General features: G+C 37.4%; 1 protein-coding gene across 1 annotated transcript; it reads right to left on the bottom strand.

The window, feature by feature from the left end:
• Window positions 1-14: 14 nt before the first annotated feature.
• On the bottom strand, window positions 15-13,051 carry foxj2 (forkhead box J2). The gene is given in 11 exon segments (XM_048153534.1): window positions 15-870; window positions 1,695-1,909; window positions 1,911-2,064; window positions 5,075-5,176; window positions 5,257-5,532; window positions 5,647-5,800; window positions 7,643-7,738; window positions 7,815-7,895; window positions 8,062-8,136; window positions 12,032-12,351; window positions 12,623-13,051. Coding segments are annotated over 10 exon segments (1,569 nt in total). The 5' UTR covers window positions 12,338-12,351; window positions 12,623-13,051; the 3' UTR covers window positions 15-760.
• Between the last annotated feature and the right edge of the window lie 128 nt (window positions 13,052-13,179).

Here is a 13,179-nt window from a genome sequence, read left to right as displayed (position 1 = left end):
AAATTAAAATGACAGTGAGTTAAACATTTCCTTTTATTTGTTTTTAACTGAAGACAGCTGTTCCTCCCTAATGGGATGTGCTATGTGACAAAATGTAGTAATATCAAGCAATAAATGTTGATCAATTTCAGTCAATATACACCCATACAGTATGTATTGTCATAATATATCTCAGTGTACAGTTAAACTCCATTTGTTCTCCCACAAATTGTTGTGTACATGCAAATTTTTGGTCAAAAATGTATTTCAATAGATCAACATTCAGCAAAAACCATTGTCAGTTGGCTAAGTCTTTGGAAGTGCTAACGTTATTTACATTGTAATACGCTGACGTAGAAGGCAGTCGGGCGTGTGTAGCGTGAGCTAAAAGAAAAGGGATGTTACATTAATGAAAACATTGTCAGGATTGATCCACCCTAACCTTCAAGGTCAGGAGCAGTTGAGAAACAAACATGATGAATATATTGCATTGCACGTTTTGGTTAATCTCACACTTTGATGCTTGTTATCATTGTTAACCAGCACATCAACATGCAGCTGACTATAGCAGCACCATTTGTGCCAAATAAATTGTAAAGCAGAACTGAACTAAAAGGAAACACAACTGAATGATAGTCATTGTTTACGATGGTGCTGCTTTTGTTGAATATGCAACATGAAACAAGATGAATGAGTTGGCCTCACCTCCTTGACACATACTGATGACTATTCTCAATTATTGTCTTACTGTGTGTTCATGTGTGTGTATCTGCCAACAAAATTATTCAATCAATGAATCCCAATCAAAATCATCCTGGATTTCTTCACTGTTGCTATGAAGATTCTTCAAAGGTGGATGACCTGTTGGAGTCAGTGGTTGAGTTTGAAGTGCTGCATAAAGACAGAATAACATCATATTAGGACGTCTGAGCAATTAGACCAACATAGCAACACCCATTTCCTCTCTGAATGAATGACAATAAGGGCACTTAAAGAGATAGTTCACCCAAAAATGAAAATTGTCGTCATTTACTCAACGTCATGACATTTCTTTATTCTGCAGAACACAACAGAATATACTTTTTCATTTTTTGTCCATATAATGAAAGTCAATGGGGTCCAAACCAACATTTGGCCCCGACCGACTTTTATTGCGTGGGCAAAAACGGTTTAAACATTCTTCATAATATGTTATGTTCCACAGAAGAAAGAACATCATAGAAAGGTTTGAAATTACATGAGGGTAGGGTGACCTATCAAAACTGGGAGCTTCATCCCACATTCTGCAAGATGTAAGCATGGGTAAGGAAAATAATCTAGTTGCTACATAAGGAAAATGTGATTTTTACCTGGCCTGTTACTCAGTTCTTTAAATTTAGCAAGACTGAATAGGTCCAGTAGAGTAAATTACATTGTCTCACTCAAACCTGGGCCAATTGAGTGCCAATCACAATTAACAAAGCTAATTGGCGATTTAAAACATGTTATTATCCAACATAATACCAAATAGGCTTTCCAACTAATGTAAATCAATATTTACGTAGTATAATAGTAGTAAATGTATCTCTCTCTAACACAATCACATCTATGTCCTGCAACAGAGCAATAACCAGGTGGTCACTCTACATGAGGGTGAGTAAATGATGTGATTTTTGGGTGAACTATCACTTTAAGTTTAGATGCAAAGTGGTCCTGCAAGGGATCTCTCAGCATACCGTTAGGAGTCAGAGGCTGGCTCGTGGTGGGCTGCAGCCCTGGTGGTCTTTGTGCTGTCTGGTTGTGGGTGTGAGGGGTCATGGTTCTCCTGGGACTTTGTAGAGGAGGTTCACCAGTGCCAGGAGGGAGCTGGGAGGAGAATATGAGTGGAGAGGGTTGAGTTAAACTAGCCAGGGTGGGAGGGTTAGTGGGCAGAATATTGAGAGGAGGTGGGAGCCATTTGTGCAAAAGAGGAGGGGCCACCAGAAGACGAGCCAATGAGACCCTTCTGAGTGAAGAAACGGTTGAGTGAATCACAGAGTGAGGTGAAGAGAGCTGAATCCAATGCCCAGTCACAGAGCTCGGCCTGACGCATGCTCTCTACCAGGTCTAGATGAGAACAACACAGACAGAGATACTTAATAAATCTCCCTTACACTGATATACAGCAGTTTTGTAGAACTGTCCATTATTTTAAAAACATTTTATGGAGAAAAATGAATGTTTAGCCAAAGAAATACTTATAGAAATATAAATACTTATATAAACATATGTTTGCTTAATACATTTCTTTCTATTATTTGATGAATAGAAACTACTGTTTACAATGTAAAAGTTTTTATTGTAACTTTTTATCAATTTAATGCATAACTTGCTGAATAAAAGGATTAAGTTCTTTCAAAAAATTATATATATTACACACACACACACACACACACACACACACACACACACACACACACACACACATTTATATGTATAAACAACGTGCTAATTTATATATAGGGGCACTGCCCTGGAAAACTGCACATGTTAGAGTGGCCTTTTATTGTGGCCAGCCTATAAAGGCACACCTGTGCAATAATCATGCTGTCTAATCAGCATCTTGATATGCCACACCTGTGAGGTGGATGCAGTGGCGGAGCCAGGATTTTTTCATAGGGGTGGCCAGGCAGGGGCCAGCAACCAGTCCGGGGTGGCACCGAAATATTCATAATTTCAACATAAAAATGAGTCTGACTATAATGTACTGGACTGTGCTTACAACACAACTCAATACAGTTAATTTGTACTTAATTGTAATTGAGATAGTGAATTAGATCATGGAATGCTGAGTGAATTTGACCTTTTTTTTTTTTTTGTAATCATTCCTCACTTGCAGGCATATTAATAAAGGGGCTCACACTATAGCTGAATTTCAACTTGTTCAGTCAGTTCTGGTTCTCAAAACCCCCAATAGCTTGTTCTCCATTGTTGCATCTCCATGGATAAGACATGTACATACTGTAGTTCAAAGATTATTCAACCTTCATTGAATTTTATGTATAATCAATGTACTTCAACAATTCTGATTTTGTCTGTTTCAAAAAGTAACCAAAAAAGTAAACACTAAATGTTTAACTTTCTATATTGTCAAAATAAATAATTGCAACAGTTCTATCAATTAAACGCAGTACAAAAAAAAAAGTGTTCTCTTTTGAATTCCCATTTGCTGACAAGGAAGCAGAAATCAACAGCACATAAATGCCAGAATGTAAAATTAATTATGCATTTAAATGTTATATTTTTGTTTGTACTTTATAAATTAACAAAATTAGCATGTTCTATTATAAATGCACAGTTCTCACATTTATTTATGCATTAAAAAATTACATATCAGCTCGTGCCTTATATTGTGATCTCACATAGCAGAATATTTTAGTCCAGAGACATGTGACGCATAGATATCTCAAATAGGCCTACATGCATGCACAGTTTTAACGCAGCTTTAATCGCCTTTTTGGTTATGTCATGACTTAATAGACGACAGAACTACGACGTTGCATGCTCGTAGTTTCTTTTACGCTTTATTTATAGTAAGTAATGTACAGCGCGCCATATTTGTGCGTGATTTGTGCAACCCACCAGTTGAGAAACATTTACGTAAGTAATAATGTTATTGTTCGCTGTTCACTGATGTTCTGCTGAAGCTCATTCGGCACCTGTATTGTTTCCGCGCGCGGTTGACTTGCGCCTGGCGCTGCATGAGGCGAAGTTGGAGTGCGCGTCTGAAAAGTCATGTTTTTTGTGGTCTTAAAGAGACGGTTCTGCGTTTAAATAAACGCAATTCTTGTCATCAAAAAAAGTAGACAAAAAAAGAAAAGAAAAAAGAAACAGCAGTTGTGAGTGGGGTGGCCAAAGGGGTGGCCAAGCTTAGGCCCTGGCTCCACCCTTGGGTGGATGGATTATCTCGGCAAAGGAGAAGTGCTCACTAACACAGATTTAGACAGATTTGTGAACAATATTTGAGAGAAATAGGCCTTTTGTGTACATTGCCCTTAGCAACCACTCTTATCAACATAAACTGTATGTTCTCAATTGATGTTGTTCATTGAAGCTTACTGTATTATGTAGAAAAGCATTGTGAGAAAAAGATCGATTGAGCGAGTTTATTACCTGCATTCAGATTTAGCATTTTCCTTCAGGTCAGTCCTATGCTCTTAATAAAAAATCTGTTTAATTGTCCAATGTATTATCCTGTCCTTTTAACAGTTAAGGGGTTTTCCCGTGACTGACAGCGTTAGTCAAAGCATTTATCAGTTGCGTCTTGTTCCATTTTCAAAACAATTCAGTTTTTTTAATGTAAAAGTCTTCGCTACTGACTGACACATTCATAAAAGACAGTCTTTGCCGCCATCTAATGGCATAATAATGTAACTTCTGCTGCTGTTCACGGTCAGGGACTATTTTTTCCGGTGAAAGGAAGGCTTTTAAGAAAAAATTTACTTCATGAAAGTTGCATTGATACATATTTCTGGCTTTAATATTTGTATTGTGTGGTAACCGTTTTATAAAAGCACTAAGGTACTCGAGGCTAGTGCTGTATTATTAATAAAGTCACGGCTTAAGGGGTTGCAGGACTCCCAGCTTCACGTCATGCCTAACACCCTTCAGCTGTGACTTATTCACGATACAGCACAGCCTCTTGTACCTTATTGCTTACATATATGTGTGTGTAAATAAAAGTTTTCCAGGACAGTGCCCTTGTATATAAATTAGCAAGTTTGTTTATACAGGTAAATATATGTGTATTAATAATATAACTTAATGACATCCTTATTATTATATATTTAAAAAGATATTTCCCCCTTATATGGCATCAAAGTAGTCAGCTATGTTTTGTTAGCTGTGTTTAGTGTAGCTATTTTTTCCAAAGGGTAGCCTGATTGTTTTCATTTATGAGAAGCTTGTAACTTGCCAAGCTACAGTTTTAAAATAGCTTCTCAACAGTAGAAAATAGTGCTTCTGGACAAATACATTCCAAGACGGTCCATTTGAAACTAAACTGTAAATCCAGAGCAGAAAATGAAAGCATGTTGTGCATTATGTATCTCACTGTAGTCTATAGTTGAGTACTGACCAGGGTGACAGGTGAGGTCAATGTTAGCCCAGTCCAGACCACTAGCAATTCTGAAACTCTCTCTCAAAGAGTCAGCGTTACTGAACCAGTCTGCAGGAACAACTAAAAGAGAGAAAGAGAGGATCAGGTCATCAGGACACTCATATCCCATCAACATGTCACTACTGAGCAGTTATACTCACCATTACCATGTAGCAGCTTGTCAGGCTCAGTGTTGGAGGTTGGATGAATGTTAGCGTTCTGGTTTGGGTTTAGGTTTGGGATAAAACTAGAGTTAGTATTGGGTGTATTTGGGTTGAAGTTGCCGTTGGTATTGAGGTTTGGGTTAAAAGTAGAGTTTGGGTTGGTATACTGGTTAATATTGGGGTTTGGACAGGGGCAGGGGGAGAGAGGAGGCAGGGTTGGGGTGTGGAGTGGTGTACTATCATGGGTAAATCCAAGTAAATTGGGAACGTCCGCTATGAGAGAGAGAGACATTATTAAACACACCTAATCTTAAAATGTATCAATTCTGAATCTTTGAAAGCAAATAATAAGCTAAAGCAATAGAGTGGCATAATTGATTTACTTACATTGTGAGGTGACTCTCCCTCTCACGGAGCGACAGAGGGACTGAAAGGAATTGTACAGATCCGGTAGGTTCAAATCAGCAAAGGAGAATCGGAGAGGGGGATCGGCATGAGGGTTCGAAGGAAGAGATGTAGGTATGGGGGCACTTGGACGTTGCTGTGGAAACAATGAAACGTAAATAAATTTGAGAGTAATTTGGATAAACAATATGCCATATACCAGTTAAAGGAATAGTTTTGTCAAAAATGAAAATTCTGTCATTATTTACTCATCCTCATGTTGCTCCAAACTCCGAGATATTTTTTCCATAAAGCACAAAAGGAGAATTTTTTGAAGAATCTTCAAGTAGCTCTTTTCTATAACAGTTCATAGTGATCATGTGGTTTAAGTTCCAACAAGGACAAAAAGCACCATAAAAGTTTCCATACCAAAATTTTTCAATCTATGCTTGTTAAACCTGGCACCTTTAAACACGATATGACAAATTGTTGTTGCGTGTAACACATTCCAAGTAATGCGAGTTACGTAATCAGATTACTTTTCCAAGTATAGTAACTAGTAAAGTAACGCATTACTTTTAAATTTACAACAAAATATCTCAGTTATTTTTTGAAATAGGTAATGCAAGTTACTTTGTTTCCCATTTATTGACTGATACCTCTTCAGTCCCCATTAGAGTGAGGCGCAGAGACATAAACATGAGGTGTAAACATGATGGTTATTGTATTTCTAGACTAAATGTGAGCAGGCATTTACTCATCTCACTTGCCCAAAACAGATTCAGTATTCCTCAAACTGAATAAAAACAGTGAAATGCAAACTCAGAATATTAGGCAAACCTGTAATAATTAAATGTTAAATTACAAAAATATACTTTATGTATTTAATGTCACTTTATTAAGAAATAAACATCACATTTGTGTTTCATTTTTTTAATTGCTGAAGACAGTTGAACTTTCTTCTCTTGGATCCTATTCTTCTGCAATCCAGAATGGCAGCACAGCTGAAAGTTTAGCTTGAGCTGCGCGCTCTACTGTACAGATGTGAATTTGCATGTCCTAATGTCTAACGCTTATTTCTTTCACTTTTAGGGCCTTTACATTTGCCAAAAATGTAACTTTGTTTGTTTTTAATAACAACAACAACAACAACAAAAACTAAGCAAGCCCAGGCCAGATGAGAATGCAAAAGTAACATTACTTTCCATAAAAAGTAACTAAGTTACTTTTTTAGGGAGTAACGCAATACTGTAATGCATTACTTTAAAAAGTAACTGTTTCATTTCTAATTTTTCTTTTTTTACTTTCTAATGTTTAATCAAAATGTCAGAACTCGATCTTCCAGTGAAAGTGTGTCTCTGGTGATGTATACCAGAATTCTCCAAACATTTAGTCCACTTAAACCTGTAATTGACTACAAATTCACATTCATTTTTGAATTCAATGCCCAAATCTCAAAATCCAATCAACAACCAATGGATAGAACCAAGTCCCCGCCCTACACTCTGTCTTTCGCTAAACTCGGATGCACAAAACAGAAGAAAATATCTGTTGCTACGTCAATTTAATCTCCACTTTAAGCTATAATAGGAATTCAGAAGACTTGTAATATAGCACACAAGTCATATGGACTACATTTTTGATGCTTTTAGTCCTTGTTGAAGATTGACAACCATGGTCACCCTGTAGAACTTTCATTGTAAAAAGAGCCATGTAAAGACTTTTTAAAATCTCCTTTGTGTTCCATGAATAAAAATAATACCATACAGGTTTGGAATGACATGAGGATGGGACAATATTCTGAACTATTCTTTTAAGGTGATGCATGCACCCAAATTCATTACAAATGAAAGTGATTATGAAGTCCACCAGTCACAAGCTCTATTTTGTTTACCTTACACTATCATTTCCTCATTCTTAGACCTCAAGCTCTGTTCTAAGAGGACCTTCCTTAATAATCCTTAATAGAAATAGAAAAGAGGAAGAAATGACTTTGAACCTTGCAAGGAGGGGGGGAGAACATGCTTTTGGTGTCTGGCTGAGGTGGGAGGGGCTCCGGTTGACTGACAGGCACTTCGGCCTCCAAGGATGGATCCTGAAACAGGGATGTCGGTGAGTGAAAAACTGATCTCACAGATGTGATGAGTAAATTTCATGTGATGAACTCTTACCTCCTCCTCTTTAGGATAAGGACGTTTGACTCCTCTGGGTTGAGTTGAGTCAGGCGGTACATCCATCGTCCAGTATGACCCCTAAAACAGGCGATTATTTTTATTTCAGTATTAGTAAGCAAAAGAGTCTGTGGATTTGAGAGTCTTAAAATTGTTTTAAAAAAGTTATTAGCATTGCAGTAATAATGGCAATGGCAGTAATCTCAGATATTAATGAACAAAATAATAAAATATTTGACTACATCACCTTCCCAGGATCGCTCTGTGGTCGAGGAACTTTCCGGAAACATTTGTTGAGGGACAAATTGTGCCGAATTGAGTTCTAGGAAAAAAAAACAGAGATTTATATATATATATATATATCTGTATTTTAGGAGTGTTGAACAAAATGCAGACTTGGTGTGCATAAGAGACTTCTTCCATCTTACTGATCCCAAAGTTTTGAACAGTAGTGTACATTTACATATCAGTCTTTATATGAGTCATAAACTAAAATCTGTTTTAAACATGCTCAGATTCCTCAAATAATCATAGTTTCCAGTAAAAGAGCATCATATATCATTTAGCTTTACTTCACGTGAAGAGATTGCAACACATTTCCTTCTTCACTAAACACCTACAAATTGTCATTTCACATCGATAACATCTATGTGATGAATCATATATACGTTTTATGTACGCAATAGTGAAAAGTAATCTGTCTGACACCTTAAAAAGCAGAAGATGTATTTTAACAGTAGGATATGATGCAAATCCAGAGCTCCCTGGACAATTCAAGTCAGTGTTATGTCTAGCAAAAGAGAAATTAAGCTCTGTACAGAAGAAACCTGATGTTTACAAACACAAACTGGTTAAAGGTGCCCTAGATTATGTTTTTATGTTTTCTAAGGTGTCCCCTGAATGTGTCTGTGAAGTTTCAGCTCAAAATACCCCATAGATTTTTTTTTATTAATTTTTTTAACTGCCTATTTTGGGGCATCATTATAAACGCGCCGATTTTATGCTGCGGCCCCTTTAAATCCCGTGCTCCCCGCCCACAGAGCTCGTGCTTGCCTTAAACAGTGGCGTAACAAAGTTTACACAGCTAATATAACCCTCAAAATGGATCTTTACAAAGTGTTCGTCATGCATGCGTCGGATTATGTGAGTATTGTATACTGTTATATTGTTTACATTGATTCTGAATGAGTTTGAGGCTATGCTGCGTGGCTAAAGCAAACATTACACACTGTTGGAGAGATTTATAAAGAATGAAGTTGTGTTTATGCATTATACAGACTGCAAGTGTTTAAAAATGAAAATAGCGACGGGTCTCTTTTCACCGTGAATACAGTAAGAAACGATGGTAACTTTAACCACATTTAACAGTACATTAGCAACATGCTAACGAAACATTTAGAAAGACAATTTACAAATATCACTAAAAATATCATGATATCATGGATCATGTCAGTTATTATTGCTCCATCTGCCATTTTTCGCTGTTCTTGCTTGCTTACCTAGTCTGTTGATTCAGACGTTGATCCAGACGTTTTGCCCTTGTCTAATGCCTTTCATAATGATAATGTTGGGACCGTGGGCTGGCATATGCAAATATTGGAGTCGTACACCCCGACTGTTACGTAACAGTCGGTGTTATGTTGAGATTCGCCTGTTCTTCGGAGGTCTTTTAAACAAATGAGATTTATATAAGAAGGAGGAAACAATGGAGTTTGAGACTCACTGTATGTCATTTCCATGTACTGAACTCTTGTTATTTAACTATGGCAAGATAAATTAAATTTTTCATTCGAGGGCACCTTTAAGTAATGCCGATGACATGACTTGCTCCATGGGCTCAGTAAGATGAGTCTTTCACGGCTCTGAAATTAAACATCTATGGTCCTGTTATTTTAGTTTTTTTTTAGTTTTTATATAGTTTTATTAATATTTTGAATGTTTTTATTTTTATATTTTTAGTTTTCATTTTAACTTTAGTTTAATATATATATTAATTTTGTAAAAATTGCAATTAACAGAAATGTTTTAGTTAACGATAACAACCCTGCTTCAAGATCCCAAAGACAATTAAAGCGGCAAGCAGCGATGAAAGGGCCCTCGTACTCAGGCTCACCGCCACCCGTTGGATTTAGGAAAACAGTGAACAGTGGGCGATATTCATTTAAGTGGATAAATAGGAGAAATGTAGCAAAGTCATGTTGATGCACCACACTTCCTGCTGCCAGCAGGTGGCGCTTTGACTATAACTGAATATTGTCATGTAGATGTCTTCAGGTCAGGACTATTATCAAACATGTGAAGTCTGGGGCAGATTGGACATTGTATACCCGAGTTACAACAACTTACTATTTCATGGCGTTAATCGCATTCTTTAGCACTTAGCCAAGTGTTGCATGATTTAACATGTTTCTAGCATGTTTGGTACTTCGTGGCATATTGAAATGTGTTTCTGGGAGTGAATTACAGTGTAAAGCATGGCATTTCCTGTTGCCAGCAGGTGGCGCTATGACTAACTGAATATTTGCATGTAGATGTCTTCAGGCCAGGACTCTTATCACACATGTGAAGTTTGGGGCAGATCGGACACTGCATGGCCGAGTTACAACAACTTCCTGTTTCATGGCAAAACATCGAAATTAGTCAGGCCGCCACGGACGCGCCCTTCAGCGAAAACTCTTCGCAATTTAACGTCGCAAAGGCCTTTAGATTAGACTGACCAAATATGATGTTGATCTGATTAAAGCTCTAGGAAAAGTTTGTTAAAGTACAACGTCTGGAAATGGCAAAAACTGCAAATATTTTGCAGAGAAAATTCAAAATATCTCACTTCCTGTTGAGTTTTCAAACTTTGCACCCCGGTACATTGTTTGTAGGTGTTGGGCTGTTAGATGTGTCTACCGAATTTCATACCTGTACGTGAAATGTAGCGCGAAGGGTGCTCAATTGAAACTTTGTAGGTGGCGCTATCAAATATTTTTGCATTTTTCACACCTAATTCTGAAACCCATAACAGTAAATTTTCACCACTTCTGACACGTGTGCAAACTTTCATGAGTTTTCGCACATGTTTAGGACCTCAAAAATGCGATTCATTTCGGAGAAGAAGAATTGACTGATCAATTCCAATTGGGTCCTCATACCATCAGTGCTCGGGCCCTAATAAAAAACACATAGAACTGTATGATGGAAAATGATGAAATGCTAAAAAATTGTGAACTTTGAACTTCTTTTAGTTAAATGTGCTCTAAGTGATCCTGGGCGGAGTAACTTTCTGTTGACGTTCGAAGTGTTGTCAAACAAAACAGAGGCTAGCTAGACCCTCCCTCCTCCTCCTCCTCCCCCTCCCCTCCGTGCTTCCTGAAACAGTCATGAATGCGCATTTAAAATCATTCTTGTCGGTTATTGGCTGGAGCATGTTTATTAGGTTTCGTGGTCCAGGCTGCACTAGTTTGTTTTTATTGCCGTTTTCGGAGCTTATGGCGACTACAGAGACCACGGTTTTTTTACAGTGTGTTCAGGGGACAGGCAGCTAGCGGATAGTGAGGAGATGTTTGCTGTATGTGACAAAAAATGTTTTGGCCTAAAAATGCGTGACATCACTTAGAGCACCTTTAACGAGTCAATGAAATATAAGTGAATTTAACGATTTAACGAAAAATGTTACATCAAGTACAAAGTAATAAAACATTTTCCTGACAACTTGAATACATGAGTATACACATCATAATCATTACTTTAAAAAAGTTTACAAATATTTTTATGGTAAAAATATTTTTTTCCCCACAAATATAAATTAGTATTCACAAACTTTTTTGAGGATTCACACCATTTTACAACCTAAACTAACCTAGCCTTGTCAAAAAACTCAAATTATCTGACTTTCTTTTTTGTTATTGTTAAATTGTTAATAAAATGTTATGACAAAATACTTAATGAGTTTTTCTTTTCAAGAGTTTCGTTCTTTTAATGAGGCTTTTTTCTTCATATCAGGACAATCAACCTGGCATGTTTAACTTTATGACACTGACCCTAACATACCAAAAATAGCTTTCAGCTACATTAATATTTCACAATAGTTTCTTTCTAAACTTGGCTATCAAATCATTAATAGCGTAAAGCCAAATCATAGACCCTGTTCGAGCACAACTGCATACATAACTGTGTCTCACTGCACTATTTATCAAAAGGAAGTGGTCATGTAGTGGTCTGGCCTTTACCTTCCATCCTCTTCCTGCTCTGCTATAATAAGGAAATGTATTACTGATCCATGTGTAAATATCATTCAAGCTCAGCTTCATTTCAGGAGCAGAACTTATTGCCATGGCTATCAGAGTGGCGTAGCTGTGGGGGGGCTTCACTTTGGAATTAGATCCGGGGGACGGTGTAGGTATGGGAGGGATGTCCTTCTCTCTTCCTCGTTCTTTTTTTCGTTCCACTCTTTCTTTCCCTGATCGCAAGGTGCTGATTCCCAGCTGAGGAAGCCAGTCAATGCTGGTTAAACTAGAGTCCAGTTCAGAAGTCATGCTTAAGGGGATGTCTGAGGTGCAGAGAAAACAAAACATTATGTAATACTATGTGTTAACCCATGCATTCCAGCTAAGCTGTGTAACCAAGTCGTAAACAGTTGCAAGTCAATATAATTTAACAGTATGTTGTAATAGAAATCTCAATCTTATTTAAAAGTAGTTTGAAAAATAGATACTCAAAGCATTAGAATCAAATGTTACATATACTTATAGGTCCATTTATTTCGAATATAGCTTTCTAAGAGATAAATATGTTTGTAATAGTTGAGTAAAAAAACATACCTCAATCCTGTCAAAAGGCCACCGACTTCACCCTGTCAATTTTTAATGCTGTCATCTGCTGCACAGAGGCAGCTGAGGGATCTCAGCAAACGTTTATTTGTCCTTTATCTCTCTTCTATGTTTATCGCTGCATTCATTCGCTGCCTGAAGCGTGTAAGTTAACACGTTTTGTTTGAAATTAGTGTTTGGGAGAAGAAAAAAAACTGTCGGAAAAAGTTCTTCCCTTTCTTTCTCTTTCCCCTCCCTTTCTGCCCGCGTTGAACGTCACACACTCCACCCTCCATGTGACATTTGAGAACTCGCTGTGTTTCTCCTCCTCCCTCTCGTTCTCTCCTCCTCCTCTCATGGCTGCACTTTCAGTGTTTTAGTGGTGAGTAAGTTCCTGTTTCACTGCTGAAATAGGAGAGGAGTCGAGCTACAGGCGGGAAACCATTGTAATAATTTCCATTGAGATTTTCTTGGTCTTTGCATCCTGGCGGATTACACACTTGACACATTTCATAATGCAATGGGGTAAAAAACAAACATGTTAGGTATCACATACATATTAACAACAT

The sequence above is a fragment of the Megalobrama amblycephala genome, linkage group LG13, assembly GCF_018812025.1.
Source record: "Megalobrama amblycephala isolate DHTTF-2021 linkage group LG13, ASM1881202v1, whole genome shotgun sequence".
Lineage (NCBI taxonomy): Eukaryota > Metazoa > Chordata > Actinopteri > Cypriniformes > Xenocyprididae > Megalobrama > Megalobrama amblycephala.
This window is presented reverse-complemented; position numbering and strand designations above follow the sequence as displayed.